The 21,315-nt window shown below is 35.2% G+C and overlaps 1 protein-coding gene and 2 long non-coding RNA genes across 3 annotated transcripts; 1 reads left to right on the forward strand and 2 right to left on the reverse strand.

The window, feature by feature from the left end:
* Positions 1-6,913: 6,913 nt before the first annotated feature.
* Positions 6,914-11,087, forward strand: LOC110803258 (uncharacterized; the record flags this gene model as incomplete). Its single annotated transcript, XM_056841770.1, has 5 exons — positions 6,914-7,156; positions 7,921-8,047; positions 8,184-10,132; positions 10,257-10,743; positions 10,836-11,087. Coding segments are annotated over 3 exons (546 nt in total), but the record flags the coding sequence as incomplete, so codon positions are not given.
* A 634-nt stretch (positions 11,088-11,721) lies between these two features.
* On the reverse strand, positions 11,722-13,407 carry LOC110785802 (uncharacterized). The gene is made up of 3 exons (XR_008918667.1): positions 13,054-13,407; positions 12,687-12,737; positions 11,722-11,904 (listed from the first exon to the last, which is right to left on the reverse strand). It is a non-coding gene; the product is annotated as an uncharacterized lncRNA (long non-coding RNA).
* Positions 13,408-17,446: 4,039 nt separating this feature from the next.
* Positions 17,447-20,704, reverse strand: LOC110796995 (uncharacterized). Its single transcript, XR_002535724.2, has 2 exons — positions 18,253-20,704; positions 17,447-17,619 (listed from the first exon to the last, which is right to left on the reverse strand). It is a non-coding gene; the product is annotated as an uncharacterized lncRNA (long non-coding RNA).
* Between the last annotated feature and the right edge of the window lie 611 nt (positions 20,705-21,315).

Raw genomic sequence — 21,315 nt, forward strand, 5'->3', positions numbered from 1 at the left:
AGAGTGCATAATGTGTTCCACATATCTCAGTTAAGGAAATATATCCCGGATAAATCGCATGTGTTGCAACCGGAGACCATAGAATTAGACCAAAGTCTAACCTTTGAGGAAAGACCTGTCAAAATCCTTGATAGCAAAGTGCGTAGTACGCGTACTAAAGATGTGAAAATTGTCAAAGTGTTGTGGTCTAATTAAGAATCTGAGGAAGCCACTTGGGAATCGGAGGACGAAATGAGAAAGAAATATCCCGAGCTTTTTCCCGAGGTTAGTTGAGTTACGGGGTCGTAACTCGTGTCTTTTAAGGGGGGTAGAGTGCGGTAGAATTTTGCGCTTTTTACCTTGTTTTCCCCTATTTTATGCTTAATTTAGTGCTTTCTATTGAATTTGCACTTATTATTGTCCTGTTTAATCATGTAAAGAGTACAGCAACTTAAAACTTTTGTAAATGAACGTATTGAAAAGTCTCAGAAAGTCTCAAGTTGAGTTGAATTTTTGGATTTCCGAACCCAAGTTTCGGGACGAAACTTCTTTTAAGGAGGGTAGACTGTAATACCTCGTGCTTTTATAATATTTATAAATATATTTTATTATATTTATAAAGCATTTTACGATTTATTATCGTTTAAATAATATTTAAATGCATTTTATTTAATGTATTTTAATTAATTAGAATATTTATTATTTTAATTAATTACGAAACGAATTTAATTCTTGAGTCGGGAAATTAAATGAGTTTCAAATGATTTTTAAAAGCTTCGGGTTTTAAATAAAAGTCCAGTTCGTTTTATTAATCAAGCCCAATCCAAACAGTTTCATTTAAATCCTAAGCTAGCCCAATTCATTTAATTCCTAAGCCCAACTCAAATATCCTAAGCCTAGCCCATCAAGGGATTAGGGAGCCTATAAATAGGACTCTCCATCATTAAATAAACCCCTAAAATTTCATAAACCCCTTTTTGATTTCTTGCACCTCACTCCTCTCCCTCTCTCCTCTCGTCCGCACGCACGCACACCCGTGCTCGTGCCCTTCGTGCGCTCGGCCTCACGCCCCGCACACTGCTCGTGCTCTCGTTCCTCGGCCTCACGCCCCGCACACTCGCACGCCCCTCTCTCTCTTGCTTGCGAACCAGCGCGCCCCTTGCCGTCTCTTGCGCGCGCACCAGCGCGCCCCTTGTCCTCTCTTGCTCGCGCACCAGCGTGCCCATGCTCTCTCTCCCTCGTGTACGCAGCGCGCCCCTTGCTCCCTCCTCGCGCACATCAGCGCGCCCCTGCTGCCTCTCCCTCGCGCAGCGCGCGCCTGTGCCACGTCCCTCGTCGCTGCGCGCACACCCACACACGGTTGGTGCGTGTGTGTGTGTGTGTTGTTCGTGTTCGTCCTTGTTCAATTTTTCGCCCAATCACCCTAATTCGTGATTGTTCCGTGCTATAGGCCGGATTGGTATAATTCTCTTCTTCCTTACCTATTCTATTTAAATTCCGTATTTTAAATTATTATATTAATATTGTTTTGAGTAATTAAAATGCTGGGAACCGGTTATGAATACCGTGGTTTTGAGGATTTGTGTGTTGTGATTCATTAGGTTTGTTTTAATTATTAAAGTATGAATTTTTAGATTTGTTTATTTAATAAAGCATTGATTTTTATGATATTAAACTAGTGTTATTGGGATTTTCAAGTTAGGGTTTTAACCTAGACCTAATGAGTCAATTGATTAGCATAATTAGGTGATGATTTTAATTATGATAATCAATTATATTTTCAGATTTGAATAAAGGTTTAAAGTGTTGATTTTTGTTGATTTTAAAGGCGGAAAAAGTATGTTTTTGTACTAGGGATTGATTTTGCAAATTGAGACGACTTTATTATTGAAAAACGATTGAATTCTAAAGTCTAAAGGAAGTTTTTAATTTTTATAAAGTTGCTGGAAATTTAATGAACATGCAAATAATTTAAGTTTCATTATTTTGATGATAGGAGGTGATTTCTAGTTGAGTTCTCGTTATTGCAAAGTGGCCCCTACGCTTAGGTATTCAAGGTACGTACAAGTCTAGGGCGACCACACCTTTTTGTCAATGGCATTACATGATTGTTGATGTTGTGAATTACATTATGTGGAATCATGTCTATTTTGATGAACGAGCATGTGATTTGTGATGTTGGATTTGTTGGATTAATTGTTGAACAAGCATGTTGAAATTGTTATGAGTATGGATTTCATTGTCAATCATGTTGTTCAATATTTATGCATGTATGGTTCAATTCACATGCAAGGGATGGATTAATTATTTGTATGCTATTGTACGGGATGTCTAGCATACTTTGAGCCATTTATTTGTACCTCGTTGTACTATTTATTTTACCACATGTGAAGGGTTAGCTCACGTAAGCCACCGCACATGTAGGGTTCAGTTGGGAATGTTATGTATGAAATGAATTAGGATTTGTCGTGCAAGGGCAAAACCCTCATGTTAATATGCATGATGTGGAATCTCACCTTTTTGTGAGAAGGAACTTGGTAGTAATTTCACTACGTCTGGATTTATTGATCACAAGTCCTAAAGGATTAAAATGAGACTGTTTTGGTTGTTGTTTATTAAATGTATGTTTGTTTGAGTCTCGAGTTCGCCTTAATAAAATATTACTAAACGTAAAGTGCAACCAGAACAAGCTTCAAAACTCTTGGAACGTATATACCTTGAGTATGAACAATGGGGGGAGACTTGCCGGAAAGCTTGATCTCCTACTAATGATACAAGACATTGTTTCATTTAAATTATGCGCTGGAATTCCGTCGATATGGCCCGACACTCGGTATGGTCCGATATTATTATTTATTATTTGGTGTTTGGTGGGCTCCCAACACCCTTCCTTTATGGAATATTCTTTTGGCCCGTTCGAAGCTTATTCTAATTAAATTGTGAGTCAAGAGTCGAGTCAAGAGTCGATTCTTGTATTCATGATTCGTTTGTTATTTATTAAATGGCTTTTGCATGTTGATTAGTACTTTAGCGAGTGATGCATGTCGATAGTTTTATTTCAGTCCAGCCTTGTAAGTACTCAGCTTTTGCTGACTACGTGCTTTGTGTTTTTTGGTCATGGCCTTCGCCTTAATGACCCTATGATGATCCACCATTTGCACTTGCATTGTTGGGGAGTAGATTAATTTAGCAGGTTGGTAGATCAAAGTACGATCGAAACCATGTAGCTTGGGATGGTTGAGAGAGTTGCATTCTTTTGTGCTTTGAAACTATTTCAAATTATACTTTAATTATGTTTTGGAGTTTATGGATGTTTAATACTTTGGTGTTGGTTCGTTATGGTTCCAACTTGTAGGAGGCCTCAATAAATATTATTTATAATGGTTTGAAAGTTAGTTAACATTAAATTTCGCTGCGTAATTCTGGTAATAGCCTTAACCGTTATCACGGTGGCGGTAATACTTTAGTAATTCCTTTATTTTAAGTTGAAAAATGGTTTTATAAAAGCAAGGAATTATTAGGGTGTTACATATTCGAATATAATTTGTGGCAAATTATTAACTTTAGTTTTAACCTTAAAACTATATGAATACTTGAATTGGGTGATGATAAATTGTGAATGCCATCACCTATTTATAGGGTTGGAATAATGGGATTAAAAGCCTACTAGGTTTCAATTAATCTAATCATATTAGAATTAGACATTAATTAAAACTAATAAGTTAATGTTTAATTCAACAACTAACTCTAGTAACTTTAGAAAATTAATCTTTAATCTAATCCTAATCGCTTAAGGATTCGATGCATGCACGCACTCAACGCACACACGCACGCACAACCCACGAAGCTCGGCCCACAACACTGCAGCCCACGAGTGGGCGCGCCAGCCTTGCCTTGCTCGCTGGGCCTGGCCTTGCGTGCTGCTTGGCTGGGCCTGCATGCCTTGGCGGGCTGCTGTGCTGCCTTGCGCGCATTGGCTTGCTAGGCACATGTAACACCCCCAAATTTCTCTCTTTTTTAAAACCAACATTTATTTGAATAAAAACCAACATGGAGAGAAACTTAGGAGTATTACCGCTATGTGATTACGTTAAAGGCTAATTAACTCAACTAATGCAGCGGAATAACTCAAATACTTTTCTTTATTGAATAATAATAATCGAAATAATAATAATGTATATTCAATAAACCCTTGAAATTAAAATACTAAAATCTGAACTCACAAATGAAACCAACTTAGAAAAATAAATCCTAACTAGTGAACTCTCCATTAATCCCGTATGCAAGCATGTCACATCATCACATCAAGTTCCTGAAAACTGCTCACCAAAAGGTGAACAGGGCCAAGCCAAAACAAATAGGAAATACGGGTTAGCAAAAGCTAAGTACGAATATATGCAAGACATGTAAAACATTTATATATATTTGAACATACTTTCACAAACCATTTAATTCAAACTTGCTTAATTGAAATCGTAGAATATTCATTTTCCAAAATTAGAAACTTTCCATAAATAGTAACTTTTCAAAAGTATAAACATTTCAAGAATTAAGATTTCCAAATTAGAAACTTTCCAAAAATAGAAACATTCCACGAAAAGAAATATTCCCAATATGTAAACTTTCCAAATATAACAATATTCCAAAAGTAGAAGCTTTCCAAAAACAGATTCCAATTAGAACATGAAAATCAAACACCTCTTCTTATCTCCCCTTCCTTCCTAAATGTGCACACCCCCAAGCTAGTATTCCATCACAAATCTATACATTGGGGTACTAACCAAATAATAGTCAACAAGTGACCCTCGACTTACACAACAAGTGATGCGTATGAACATAAAAGTTCCATGAAATCCATTCCACCTTGAGACTTTATAAAAGTATAATAATATCATGAAAGACCATCCAGTTCCAACCATATGATAAACCAACAATCCTCCTTTAATTTAATCAAACGTATTTTTAAAGAAAACAACGTATTTTGAAATAAAGATTTATAACTTATCAAAACCAAACAAACACTAGTGGAAAAAGGGTCATTTGCATCGCACTTTTAAGCACATTTGCGTCGCACATCGTGCGTGGCAAAAGCTCTCGACGCAAATGACTAAAAGTCATTTGCGTCGCACAAATGAACCTTATTTGCGTCGCACATTTAGCAAATGTGCGTTGCAAATGACTTTTCAGCACCATGCCTGAAAAGTCATTTGCAACGCACATTAGCTAAATGTGCGACGCAAATGACTTTTCAGCACCATGCCTGAAAAGTCATTTGCAACGCACATTAGCTAAATGTGCGACGCAAATGACTTTTAGGCGAAAAAAAATTCGTTTTTTAATATTTTAGTTACAACCCAATAAAAGGCAAATTCACCATAGATCACCCAACATGTTGATAACCTAACTACACTTTTAACATAAAAGTTTAAGTGAACCATAAACGAATGAGGCCCAAGATATCATTCAAGCAGATGAAAAAGAAAGTGGAGATGGAAACAATAGCCATGAGATGAGTAACTTGAATATGGAGCTGAGTAAAAACAGCAACAATCTCTAGGAAGTTGATGACCAAGTTGCAAAGACAGAGAAACTTGGACTGCAACAGACTGCAGCCATAAAGTTAGTACAAGAAGCACTTAATGCAAATATGATGCAGAGTCATTTCATCAACAGCCAAATCCAGTCCAAGAAATGGCTAATAGTTCTGTCAGAGAGAGAATTTCAACTCCTACAACCTCCATCGAAGAAAATTGCAGCTAAGGTGGTGAAATAGATGGAAAAGTGACTGGTAGATCAGCAGAAAAGCAACAGCAAACAGGTAAAAGATCCTACAAAAAGAACCAGATGAACATAAGAGTTCATGAAAACAAATGTCCAAGAGTTTCAGCAAGCTCAAAAAATTGTTTGTGCGTGCAAAATTCATCAAGGCGATGGAAAAACTGAAGAAAATAAACCCACGCAAACCACAATACTTATCTGCTGTACAAACTCATAATTCTAGTTTACAAACTTTTAATAAACTTCGCCCGTATTACATTGGAGTTGTAAGCTCCTACAACAGTTGAAGCAATAGAAACTCACCGAAAGACACCTTAAAACATTCTTCATGATAGCCATAGTACAACCTACGCAACCTGCTCTCTGTTTCATTAGAATAAACAACTTCCCAACTGATCATCACAAACCTCAGGACACTTGCAAGTTTCATTAATAATAAAACAACCATAGCAAGCAGGCATATATACACTTCCCAACTGATCATCACAAAGACTACCAACCAGAAACAACCAAAAATAAAGGTTATCCAACATCCAAGTTAGATATGGTTACATATGAAGCACCCATAATAACCAAGGTTATCCTACGTCTTCCTGACAGTCACACACTACTACAAAACGGCCTCTTTGAAGACGCTTGAGCCTCGACGCCAAGGGGGTGGAGTTGGGGGCCAAAAATATTTCCGTGTTTCCACGACGACTTTTGGCGTCGCGAATTTTGCCGACAGCTTATTGTCGACGCCATTAGGCGTCGAAATATCTCGCTACGCATTTTGGCGTCGACAAAACATGTGCCTTGCACGTGTTTCCAATATCAAACATTATACACGCTTCAAATTTTAGTGAAAATTGAACTTAAGCGCTTTTAATTTTTTTTTTTTTTTCTATGAGCCTATGAGCGCTAAAACTAAAAACTGTTCACGACTTCACGTACTCTATCTCTCGCTAACCCTAATTAGCTGAAACACCAAAAGAACCGCATCGTACCTCTCCTCTCTACAAATTCGAAACCGTTCTGCTCTCTGCCAATCTGCCATTGATATTCATCAAGGTTTGTCTTTAATTTTAAACTTGAGCCTTTTTCATCTTCAACCTTCTCAATTTAAACTTCTTTTTCCCCCGAAAATCTCTCAAATATGGTGGTAATCGAACAATGAAACGACGAACCTGCTGCAGCACCAGAGATCAACCACAAGAAACTCAATTTAGAACCTGAAACGAGTTCCGTCAACAACAAAGAAGAAACGGATGGTTTCGAAACGGCTAGCGAAGGCGATCATTCTGATAGAGGTACCGACTTTGGCGACGACGAACAACAACAACAAGAAAAATTTGCGCCATTGACGGCTGTTAAGGATGATTCTTATGAAGATGCTCTTGATGATGATCAATTGAAACAGGTGCTCTTTCTCTCTCTCTCTCTCCTCTCTCTTATGATTATTGAATTGTATTATTTAAGCGAAATTGTAACCTAATATTGATTTCATTATTTGTAGTTATTTGGCAATTGAAGTTGAATTTGAAAAAAAAAATCTAGTGAGTTTGATTTTTCTTCCATTGATTGAGCTTCTCGCTTAATTTAGGGTTTTTTTCCTGCTACTATGCGTTTGATTTTTCTGTTGTATAGAGAAATGCGTACTTCTTAATTCGTATTTGTTACTTAGACATACAATTTGAGGACGATATTTGGTTGTTTATGAAACGTAGTCGTTTCAACTTCTTTCGTTTTGTTTGGTGTTTTGATACTGTTGGTTTATGTCATTGGAAGGATTGCTGAAAATGAAACCATTTCAGATTTCAGATTTCCAATTTCCAATTTCTGATCCGGTCTTTTAGAAAAGGGTTAATATAGATAGCTGATAGGTTCTGCTGGAGAGCCAGATGTCTCTAATATCTTCCATACAGAGAGGGAGGGGGGGATGGGTAGCTTTCTTTCTTATTCTGGGTTAACACTGTCCGGGCATTAGATACAAGGACTTAGAATTTGGTCATCCATCTCTCTTGAACACATAACTCCCCTCCCCACTCCAATATGTTGTATCTATGTGTTTCTACATGTTTGCTTCCTTTAAGAACTCTAGTGTTCTTTCGGAGAAGGCAGTCTCCTCCTCTGATTGTCGCTTTTAGCTGTTTAATTAGATTCTTTTGCATATTGCTCTTTCAGGGAAAGTATGATGAGACAGTCAAGGAATGTTCAAAAGCTATAGAACTAAATCCAGCATATGTCAAAGCTCTTCTCAGGAGAGGAGAGGCTTATGAAAAGCTTGAACGATATGAAGAGGCCATCTCTGGTGAGTTGCGAATTTGTTATGAGACTTTTTTTACTAAAGTGATTATATTTTTGTAATGTCTAAAAACAGATTTTGCATACTGTGATATACTTGTGCATCTATACCGTTATGGTGGTTAAATTTGGATACCTTGCAGATATGAAAAAAATATTGGAAGTGGAAGCTTCAAATGAGCAGGCTAGGAGGAACATTGTTCGAATGGAGCCATTAGCCCGAGAAAAGGCGGAAAAGATGAAGGAAGAAATGATTGGTAACCTTTTTCTTCTTCACACTTCCGCTGATCCTCTCCTGTATCTTCACTCTCCTTTGTGATTAGTTTCTCACTGTGTAGTCTTGCGCGTTGGTATTATGCTTCTTCCCTTTTTAAATGGCTTGCTTTATGGATGTTGATTTATACTGTACATGATTTTGTCTATACTGAGGTTTGTGTGCAAAACAAGTCAGATGCTAAATTTGTTCTGAAATTTCCCCCTTATTTAAAGTTAAAGCCAAATTTTGACTTTCATTATGGCCAGCAGCTGAATGTGAAGTTTGGAATGCTGTAGGAAATTAAATTGATAATAATGTTCATGGAAAATAAACATGTGTTGGTCAACCAAGACTAAGCTTGGCATGACAGTTGTAGTTGTGAGTTAAGGAATAAGGATGCTTATCATGAAAAGCTTCAAATTTGATGATGATGAAGCACTACTACAAAATACACCATTTGTCGACACCAAGTCCTCGACGCTGAGGGAGAACCGTTAGCATTAAATTGTTGTTTGCATGTTTTCTCGACGCCTTCCTGCGTCTTCCTATTTTCCCGTCTACTATAGGTGTCGAGATACTACTAGGAAAGCACATGCCCCGCACGTGGTCATATTTAGGTGCCCGTTTTCTTTTTCTGTGAGAGCAGCCCCATTCCCCGTCCCCGTTCTCCTCAACCCTAACCTCATAACCTTCTCTTTCTCTATCACTTTGAAAATTCCAGATCTACATTTCTAAGCCCCTTACAATCAATTTCCTTCTTTCTTTTGATTTAGTTGACGGATCTCATAGTTGAACAAGCTTTCAGAGATTGATTCTCCCATGGCGGAGCTTTCCATTTCCGTCTTTCATCATGGTCTCATGGTGGTCAGGTTTATCCATTTCCAGCATGTTCTTTTAGTGCTAAAATTTTGCCTGGAGCATGTTTTTATAGACAGATTTCTCTAAACCAAATAGATTTAGGATCTGATATATGTTGCGATAAGAAACTAAATCCAAGCTAATTGTTGAATAATGGCTTAGCAACTTGAAAAAGGAAGAGCATGCAACTCCTTTAGCCTATGAATTTCCTGTTTTTGAAGCGAATACTTCTGTCTGGCATATTTTCTGTTCATTGGTGTGGCAGTAATCTTTTTGTTCATGTGATTCATTGGTGATGTGACGTTTTCTGTATTTTTCTGTTGTTACTCTTGAAATTCGGAGGTGGTTTCTTTTTTGAATTGGAATAACTTGTAGTTCGTGGTGTGGTGATGTGATATACTTCGTAATAATCTAGCTGGATTTGGTACTTTTGCTGATATTCAAAGTTTAAGTGAGTTAGACATGACACTCTTTTATCACCGTCAACATTTTCTAAATTAAACCAACTTGATTTGGTATTGTTTTGTCTGAGTTTAATATCAACTCGTGTTCATTTTTTACTAAATGTTAATGTTGAATTTTAGTAATATGGAAGCTTTGTTTTGTATTTGTTGTTGCTAAGTGCTAACTAAACTGTTAATTGCAGGACATTGGTGATGGAGTTTATATTCTAATAGAAAAAGTCGCTAGAAAGAGTACTGGACTGGCCCTTCCCTGACCCTATCCTTTCTGTTTACCGATATTTTTCTCAATTTGAAAGTGAAAGGAGTATTTCTCGTTGCTGATACTGAAAGTAGATAAAATACTATGAGTTATTTCTTTTGTGGTGCAGTGTGATAATAATTCTTACTTATCTGATCAAGAAGCGCTGCATGACTATATCTCAAGCTCTTGAATACGTGAGAAGCAAAAGATCGCAGGCATCCCCTGATTCTGGCTTAATAAAGCAGCTCCGACAGTATGAACAATCACTAGGAGGTGTGAAGTTCTTACTGAATTTTATGTTTCCTCAAATAACTATTATCTCTGCTGTATTTGTCTTTCCTTTGCCATTTAATCATTTTCTTGTATTCTTCTTTGGACTTCCTTTCTTTCCGTCTAGATCATCTCTTTTGCTTCGCTTATCAGATACAAAGACACAAGGATCAACCAGTCAGGTTGGTTATCTGACTATACAGTAACAAAACTAAGTGCAATTTTGAGACAATAGCATAACATTCCTGCTCATGGCATCGTTGCCACCAAATACAGGGTATGTATTTCAGGCTGTGAGAAATGTAGGTGTAAAAGTCGTTGTCTCAAACTTCGATACTCGATTAAGACCTCTGTTGAGGGTTCTGAATTGTGAACATTGGTTTGATGTTATGATCGTTTCAGCAAAACTAACTGGCTATCAGTCGGATTTTACTTGGAAATGTCTGTACATTATTGAGTTTGAACTGGATTTCTCTAACGGGTTGCTGCTGAGAAGCCAAATCCAACAATATTTCTGAAGGCGTGTGATCTTCTGGGTGTAAAGCCAGTGGATGATGTTCATGTTGGTGAGATCGTAGAAACGATGTATGGGGCGCAAGGGTTACAGGCTTCATGTAAATAAGTTTATTTTAACCGTTTCTAAATTGAACAAGTGATGTTTGTTAGTTATGACTTGGACTGATTTAACCCGTCTTTTCTTTCCAAGGTTATTTAGCGTGTGACAAGGATGATATGCGGCAACTCCAGATTTGCAAATAGAGAGAGTGCTAGAATCTGCAAATTTAGATGTTTTAATGCAATATGTGGCTTATTTGCCTTTCTATTTAATTTATTATTTATTTTAGCAGCCAATAATGGTCAATATGTCAATATTGAAACAAACGTTGTAAGTTATGTAGCACGTTCTCATACATTGTAACATACACCATATATAAATATATGATTTCACTTTTTAAAACCTCGTTTGTCTAATTTTAGCACTGATTATTATCTTAATTTTAATTGTTTTTCTCGTATGATATCTATAGATCCTAAATAAGGGGGGGAAAAGTGCACGGTTAAAAGTCTAGTATTTACAACAGGTCGACGCAAAAAGGGGTCGGCAAAATTCGGAACATGGCGGGTTATTAATAGGGACCCAGGAAGGTGTCGGCAAACAATTTTGATCCACGCCTAACACACATCTTAAGACGCAGTAAGGCGTCGAGGACCTCGACGCCTTGTTATTTTATGGACAGCATATGACGTCATAATTTTCGACGCATAAAGAAAAAGACGACGCTGTAAGGCGTCGCTATTCTCGACGCCCCAAAGACTTCGTGGACAGCGTAAGGAGTCCCAAATCTCGACGCCCCAAAGACTTCCTGGACAGCGTCAGGCGTCCCAAATCTCGACGCTTAAAGGCGTCGAGAATTCTCGACTAAGTTTTCCTCGACGATAATTGCAGGCGTCGAGGGAAATTTTCTCGACGCCTATTAGCGTCGCTAATTAGCCAAAAACGCGTCGCCAAAACACGGAAATTGTTGTAGTGACAATATATAAAAGGAAAGATATGCCAATACAATCAAAGGGCCCAGGAAATTCATTGTGAATGAAAAAAAGAGAGCAAGCTCTAGATAATTAGTGGATGCAAGATTCCAATTTAATTTATGCAAGAAAAATACAGAACTGTAAAAATCAAAAAAAGAAAAGAAAATGAATGCAGGACCTTGCGAAAGGCATTGTTCACGGCGAGCATCAAGCTTACACTGGTTCAATTTCTCCGGCATATTCGCCTGTTACATAAAAAAACTCCATTGTCAGACCAAAATCAAACAAATTACAATATGAAATAAAAATAAAAATTTGAACCGAGAAAAAAAAAGCCGAGAAATTAAAATTGAAGCACACTAAATTATGAATTTACAGCGTTCGTGCGACACTAAGCCACAAATCTGTCCTAACTGATGTTCTAGGCTTTTTACTATAACTTTAAGCAAGTTCGTTCTGGAGTCTGGAACGACCAGTCTATGGTCAAATTGGTCGCCATTAACTGATACTATTAAGAGGACATTGTATATCACTGCACCTTATTCCCCTTCCTCATGACACATTTCTAGTCTACTTCAGAAATTAAACCAAAAATTCTCAACTTTCCAACAAAACTCTAAATTCAATAACCAACCATTATTCTCAACTATAACACTAACTAACCAATCCAAATCAATAAAAACATCTATGAAATCAACAAGAAATATACCAGGAAATTAAGGGGGGAAAGAGTAAAAAAATCTAGCAAAGAAATCACAATATATCACAACAATCAATCATTCTAAAACAAACAATGCAAATTTCGGATGAAAACTAAAATTAAGAAGAAGAAAAAAAGGAAACAAAGAGAGTTATTCAAAGTCAGTAAGTAAAGAAGAAAGATACAAACTTCTATCTGAATTCATACAACTTCAAGCTGATTAACATTTGCAAGCCAAAATGTATAGCTTAATCAAGAACAAACAACAATAATTCAAAGTCTTACTATAGTCTCATACATTTTGGAAACATGAGGAATGAAACTTACCATCGGAGTAAATCTTCTTACTCCCAAACGAGACTCAATTCAGCCAAACCACTGCAACAGAACATTCAAATGAACACAATGTCAGAACAAAAAAAATCTGCGCAAAATTAACAAAAACAAATTCATAATCCCTAGCAAAATATTACGCACACTCACCCCCTCATTGTTCTAAATTATTGGAAATTAGTGACCTAATTCACGTAATTTCTCACCAAATCCCAAACCCAAAAAAAGAAACCCTAAATCTTTCAAATTAAACAAAAAAGTAACCACAAAATTCAATGAAAGTGTACCTGATTGAGTAAATAAGGGAATCAATTGAAGAATTAGGGTGAAGAAGATGGAAATTGAGGGTAAGTAAGTGTACCTGATGGAGACAGGGATCGATTCCTATTCAGTGGGCATTCTCCAATGGAGGCGGCGGCGGCGGCGGCTGTGGCCTACGGTTCCAGCGAAACTCTCTCTAAATGTAGCTGCGCCTGGTGTAGGGTGAAGAAGATCGATGGAGGATGAGGGTGAAGAAGATCGAAGATCGATGGAGGATGAGGGTGAAGTCGTGAAGGTAGCTGCGCCTGTTTGTTTTGTTCTTCGACAAATTAGGGTGCAGTACGCGTGGGTGAGGAATAATTAAAAACTTCCGAATTTTTTTTACCTCCTCTGCGTCGCAGAATTACTAATCTGCGACGCAGGTGACTTAAAGAGTCATTTGCGTCGCAGATTAGTAATTCTGCGACGCAAAGGAGGTAATATTTTGCGTCGCATTATTACTAATCTGCGACGCAAATGACTCTGAGAACATTTTAGAGTCATTTGCGTCGCAGATTAATAATTCTGCGACGCAAATGACTAATTTTAAAGCTTAGAACTGTCAATTGCGTCACATGTTTAAATGTGCGAGGCAAATGTGGTGATGCAAATGATTGTTTTTCCACTAGTGAAACTATTTCAAACACAACTTGAACAAATCCATCATCATATTAAAATCAAGAAAAATATTTAACCTTTCAAAAATCCTCAAACAATTTTCACAAATCCAGAAACAATTCAAAATCACTAATTCACAATTTTCAATTTGAAAACAATTAATAATTCGAAGTTAATAGCAAACCATACATAGATTTCAATCTATAACAATCTAGCCACATGCACGTACCTTGATTAAATAACACCTCACACAAATATTATCTTGATCCTGCTACGGATCACTCACGAGTTCCTAACAATTAATAAATAAAACCCTAATTAATTCTAGATTAAACAATTAAATTAATAAAAATAAATCTAATGGACTTAAATTTAATTCATGAGTTATGAATGCATAATAATAGTATTATAAATCAAAATTTCGAACTATGGTTTAAAAATAAACTTTTAAAAATTATGGCATTAATTTAGAAGATTTTAAATAGTAAAAACTGACCGTAAAAGAGAAGGCTTTGAAAACAATTGGGGTGTGGAAGTCACGACACCAAAAGGTAGACGTCGGCGGCAAGGAGTACACGACGGGGGTGTCGTAGTGGTGGTATAAGGGTTTTAGGTAAGAAGGTTTAGAGCCAAAGAGGGAGAAGAAGTTTAAGAGCGGGCTTGGGAAAACTCTCAACTTTTGGTGTGAGGAATTATGAATGAAGTAGGGGGTATTTATAGGTGTAGGATTAGGGTTAGGGTTATAATGGAACCTAAGGGGTATGGCCGTGGTTGGTGTTCAAGTTGTGATAGGATTATGAATCTAGTCATGATTTTGGTGATATTCGATTTAGAGTAAAATCGTTTAAAATAGAAATACAAAAGATAAAATCACGAAATTTTAAACAGAGGCTTGAATAATTAATTAAGATTTATCTCAAAGAATTCGCATTTTTAGGGAATTTTGAATTGGTAAAACTCTTTAAATCCAATTTTAAATATAATTATCTTATTTTTCCAAAACAAATTCCGAAATATATTCTCATAAATATCATATAATATAAAACTGATTTTATAAAATACTAAACATAATTTTCGGATTTATAAAATAATTTTAAGTTGATTAGAACTCTTTTTCTCCAAAATTGTTTCCTAATAGAATTAGGAATTAATAAAGTCAAAAAATAATAATTTAAATTTAGTTTTGAAAATAATATTCCCTCCAAAATATTTGAATATTTTTCCCTCCAAAATAATTTAATATCAAATATATATTAAAAAAAATGCATTAAATGATTAAAAAAATGCCTAAAAATATGGGGTATTACAGCGCAGGTCTGGCTTCGTGCTGGGCCTTGCGTCTGATGTTTATTTCGTACGACGTGCTTCCGATTAATTTTTCGATTCCGGAATTCATTTCCGATTCGAACAATATTTAATATTTCCGATTTCGGAATTAATTTCCGTTTCGAACAAATATTTAATATTTTCGATTCCTGAATTATTTTCAGATTCCGATAATATTTCCGATTCCGACAATATTTCCGTTTCCGGCAATATTTCCGATTCCGGCAATATTTCCATTTCCAATAATATTTTCCGATATGTACCATGTTTCCGTTTTCGGCAACATCTACGACTTGGATAATAATTATATTTCCGATACGATCCATATTCGTTTCCGGCAATATCATCGTTTCCGTAGTATTCATAATTTGCCTTTTGACGATTTCAGCGCCCACTGGAACCGAGATCCGTCGTTTCCGAATATCCATAAATGGAGTATTTAATTCACTTAAATACTTGATCCGTTCACGTACTATTTGTGTGACCCTACGGGTTCAGTCAAGAGTAAGTTGTGGATTAATATTATTAATTCCACTTGAACTGAAGCGGCCTCTAGCTAGGCATTCAGCTCACTTGATCTCACTGAATTATTAACTTGTATAATTAACTAATACTGAACCGCATTTATTAAACTTAATATTGAATGCATACTTGGACCAAGGGCATTATTTCCTTCATGATAATGCCCTTGGTCCAAGTATGCATTCAATGCTAAGTTTAATAAATGCGGTTCAATATTAGTTAATTATACAAGTTAATAATTCAGTGAGATCAAGTGAACTGAATGCCTAGCTAGACGCCGCTTCAGTTCAAGTGGAATTAATAATATTAATCCACAGCTTACTCTTAATTGAACCCGTAGGGTCACACAAATAGTACGTGAACGAATCAAGTATTTAAGTGAAATAAATACTCCATTTACGAATATTCGGAATTGTCGGATCTCGGTTCCAGTGGGAGCTGAAATCGTCAAAGGGCAAATTATGAATACTCCGGAAACGATGATATTACCGGGAACGGAAATATGGATCGTATCGGAAATATAAATATTATCCAAGTCGTAGATGTTGCCGGAAACATAAACATGGTACGTATCGGAAAATATTATTGGAAATGGAAATATAACCAGAATCGGAAATATTGCCGAAAACGGAAATATTGCCGGAATCGGAAAAATTATCGGAATCGGAAATAAATTCCGGAATCGGAAATATTAAATATTTGTTCGAAACGGATATTTATTCCGAACTCGGAAATATTAAATATTGTTCGAATCGGAAATGAATTCTGGAATCGAAAAACGAACCGGAAGCGCGACGTACGAAATAATCATCGGTCGAGCTTGTTAGACGCAAGGCCCAACACGAAGCTAGGCCCGCGCCTAGCGAAGCCCGCGCAAGCGCAGCAAGCGAGCAACAGCAGCCCAGCCAAGCAAGCAGGCCCAGCCGAGCACGAAGCAAGGCCAGGCCCAGCGAGCAAGGCAAGGTAGGCTGGCAGCAGCGCCCAAGCAATGGGCCGCGTGACTGCAACCGCTGCTAGGCTGTTTGTGTGTGTGTGTGTTCGTGCAACGCTACGAATCCTCAGACGCCTAGGATTGTCTGATTAATTGTTTTCCTAAATCCACTAGAGTTAGTTGTTTGATTAAACACTAAAAATCAAAGGATTAATTTAAGTAGAATTCTAATCGAATTAGTAAATTGAATCCTAGTGGAATAAGTCCGATATTTCCTCCCTAAATAGGTGATACATAATCACAATTTATAATCTTAATCATTTGCCAATATAATTAAGTTTTGAATAGCATGAAACCTTAGACTATATTCTAGTTAATTGAATCTAAGGCGGATCCGGACGTGCTGTGGACTATCTACGGAGGGACGACACTTGGAGTCCTAAACTTGTTCTTGTTCGGTTCGGAAGCAGCTAGGGAAGGCACGCGTCACATGTATGTATCCTAAATTATGCTAATTGACTATGTGGCAATTAATTTGGATTCCTGACTTTATGGTTTTTCCGCATGAAATATATGTTTTACATTTGTCATAACCTAACAGTGGTATCACAAGCCTCTAATTAATTCCATAATCAATTATAGTTAACATGGTTAGATTTTATAAATTTTCAATGAATTAAATGGGTGATTAATTTCGTTGTATGTAATTAATTGCAAATTCGTGCGATTATTTAATTATATGTTCGTAGAATTTTCGACAGTTTAGTCAATAATGGTCGAAATCGTATAATTTTATAGTGAATGTCGCATGTAAACGACGTTTATAAAATTTGACTAAAATCAAAGATTTGACGCCAAACCCAGTATTCTTAAATTCGAAGGCCAACTATGACTTTTCGGAGGTTTTTGTAACCGCCCGCTCTTTCGAGCTTTTAATAATCAACACTTAACCATTAATGATCACAATTAACCTTTAACACGCAGCGAAAAAATAATAACCTTAATCTGAAACTCGATCCTGGACCTGTGGGTTATGGGCCCACAAAATAACCTTAAATAACTAAAATGAATAATCCTTGAATAAATAATAAACCTTTAACTCACAATCACACTTACAATAATTCATAAACTAATCTCACAAATAGATACAACCTTAATATAAAACACATAATTTACAATTCCTTAAGATCCATTTCGCTCCACTAAATTCAACACGAGATCTAACAATACCTGGAGAAAAATACAAAACAAATAAAAATTCCAAAATGAGTGGAAAACCCGTAACCTTTACTTCAGCCCGTAAAAACGTTTTATTTCCAAAACAATTTGATCAAAAGAGTTTTCAAAACACAACTTGGCAATTGTTCGGAAATAGACTTTGATAACTTTGAAAACGTATAGCTGACATTAATCATTCCCTTCACAAATCAGTGGTAAGGACAGGCTTTGGATACAAAGTATCTTAATTATCATAGAACAAAAACTCATCACGTATATTCGACCATTCCGGTCTTGCATTAATTTCAAACACAACGCATTCCATTCCGGTATTAACTTAATTTTTTTGGATATTTCCTCCGCCTGTACCTTGCCCACTTTTCCATATCCGTTCATAATCCAATGCCAGCAAAACAAATACGAATCACATTTTTATTTACAATATCATTTCGAAATATATTTTAATAGACAAATTATTTCCGAACAATACCATAAACAATTTCACAATATCAGTCAAATTAATTAACAATCCAATATAAATGCAATTCATGATATTCATGGCCATGAATATATAATCGTATAAACTAAAGAATAAATTTCAAACACACATGGACACAAAGTAATTTTACTGAACATAAAAGTTACCTTGATCGCTTACTGCCGAACATTTTATACTCCAAAATTTATCCTTCATTAATATGATTCGCCATTTTCCCAAGCTTACCGATCCAGAATTAAATAATAAAGCAATAATTAGAGATCATCCATATACAAATAAGGACTAAAATACTTGAGTCTTCCTCCATATTATCATATAGGAAACTATAACTCCATAGTGATTCTTAACCCAATTCCTACTTCAAAGTAAAATATTCGATCCAATCACTCCATATAAGTACTAAGATTCCACAATATGTAACCATTTATAATAACCAAGTAAAGATACTCTTAAGATTAATAAATATCTTTTGGTGAATAAAAATTTCTCTGAAGAATGAAAATACAATTTTTGTTTAGAACCTTACGTAAATTGAAAGTCCTACTAGTAGGATCTTTTATCATTTTGGGCTTTAATTTAGTAAAGATAATAAACAAATAAATGGGCTTGAGATACACTTTCACCTTCTAAACTTGAGAAGAAAGCAATTGCTAACTGCTGTACCCGGGTACAGCCAGCTCTGGCTGTACCCCAAAACGACGCGCTCATATTGTTTGTTCATTCTTGTCGACTGTTTGTTCTTTTTTATTGTACTGTTTGTTCATTCTTATTGTATTGTTTGTTCTTTCTTGTTGTACTGTTTGTTCTTTCTTGTTGTACTGTTTGTTCTTTCTTGTTGTATTGTTTGTTCTTTCATGTTGTTTTTTAAATTCATCATCAAATTTTCATAATTGTTGTATTTTTTGTTCTTTTTTCTGGAATTTTATGTTCTTTTTATATTGTTTGTTCTTTCTTGTTTATTTGTTTGTTTATAATAATCATATGGTTAATGTTCATAATTAAACTCTTCATTAATCTTTTATTCTTTCTTTTTGTATTGTTTGTTCTTTCTTGTTGTACTATTTGTTCTTTCTTGTTGTTTTTTAAATTCATTCATCAAACTTATTGTTGTATTGTTTGTTCTTTCATGTTGGCTTTAAAATTCATCATAAAATTGTTCATAATTGTTATATTGTTTGTTCTTTTTTCTGGTACTTTATGTTCTTTTTTATATTGTTTGTTCTTTTTTGTTGAATTATTTGTTCTTTCTTGTTTATTTGTTTGTTCATGATAATTATCTGCTTTATTGTTTGTTTTTTCTTGTTGTATTGTTTGTTCTTTCATGTTGGCTTTAAAATTCATCATAAAATTATTCATAATTGTTATATTGTTTGTTCTTTTTCTGGAATTTTATGTTCTTTTTTATATTGTTTGTTCTTTTTTGTTGAATTATTTGTTCTTTTTTGTTTATTTGTTTGTTCACAATAAATATATGGTTAATGTTCATAATGAAATTGTTCACTTCATTGGTCTTTTATGTTTTTACAAGCGCCTATATTGTTTATTTCCAAATAAATCAATAAATGTACATTTTCAAAATAGTAAAAGTTCATTCCAAATAAATAAATAAATGTTCATTTCCGAAATAGTAAATGTTCATTTTTGTAGTTTATTTCCAAATAAATAAATAAATATTTATTTCTAAAATAGTAAATGTTCATTCCAAATAAATGAATAAATGTTCATTTCTGAAATAGTAAATGTTCATTTTTGTACTAGTATTTGTTCTTTCTTGTTGTATTGTTTGTTCTTTCATGTTGGCTTTAAAATTCATCATAAAATTGTTCATAATTGTTGTATTGTTTGTTCTTTTTTCTGGAATTTTTTGTTCTTTTTTATATTGTTTGTTCTTTTTTGTTGAATTATTTGTTCTTTCTTGTTTATTTGTTTGTTCACAACAAATATATGGTTAATGTTCATAATGAAATTGTTCACTTCATTGGTCTTTTATGTTTATACAAGCGCCTATATTGTTTATTTCCAAATAAATAAATAAATGTTCATTTCCAAAATAATAAATGTTCATTCCAAATAAATAAATAAATGTTCATTTCCGAAATAGTAAATGTTCATTTTTGTAGTTTATTTCCAAATAAATAAATAAATGTTCATTTCCAAAATAGTAAATGTTCATTTCAAATAAATAAATAAATGTTCATTTCTGAAATAGTAAATGTTCATTTTTGTACCAGTATATTAATGTTCATTTTAAACAACACAAAACGACATCGTTTTGGATGGGGGTACAGCCAGCTTTGGCTGTACCCGGATATAGCCAAAAATTTGCGAGAAGCAAGATCAACAATCAATAGCAACAAAGACATTGAAGCGGTAGAGTAAACAAGAACAAAGAAAGCAGAGGACAACAGCTCCAACACCTTGACGGTGGACTGTGGAGCAGGGGAAGCCGATATGTGTAGCTGAGTAGTGGTGGCACAACACCGGAAGAAAGTGGTGACGGGTTGACGGAGGTTAGTTGGAGTTGCTTATCATCTTTGAGGAAATCAAAAATAAAGGAGCCGAGTAAGATAGCTTTTAATTGAGATCAAAATATTGAAAATCCCAATTTGGGTGCTGATAATTTGATAATGTGTTGGAGGTTGATTGTTTTGACAGCAAAATATTGGCTACCTCAAATACATGCCACGTACACAAGGAGATAGAAGAGACATGTTTCTTTTTATTATTGGGTGTTGCTCCGGGTTTTACTTTTAGTCGGGTTTACGTTTTCGAAAAATGTGCCCAATTTTTAAAAGATTGTATACATTTATATGTGAAAATATGACAAACATTGTAGCTAGTTGAGATGGTAGAGTATGAAACTTTTAATCCATAAGGTTTGATGTTCGATCCTTGCTACATGTTTTTTTGGTTGTCAATAACATACCATGATGCTTATTAGTGGTGACATGGCGTAATACGGAGGGAGTCTACGTGACACATATACGTTTTCACAAACGCCTTTTAATATATTAGTATAGATAATATAACTAGTGTGTGGCCTGGACGATGCCCCGATCGCTACATTGAATAGAAGAGACATGTTTCTTCTTATTTTAGATTTTTCTTGAACTCAATATTTGACGAATGCATGTATATCTTAAAGTGAAAAACATCAATTAAGTTTGTCAACTACACAGACACACTACGTCAATTATCATGCCAAATAA

This window comes from Spinacia oleracea, chromosome 4 (assembly GCF_020520425.1).
Source record: "Spinacia oleracea cultivar Varoflay chromosome 4, BTI_SOV_V1, whole genome shotgun sequence".
In the NCBI taxonomy this organism is placed as follows: domain Eukaryota; kingdom Viridiplantae; phylum Streptophyta; class Magnoliopsida; order Caryophyllales; family Amaranthaceae; genus Spinacia; species Spinacia oleracea.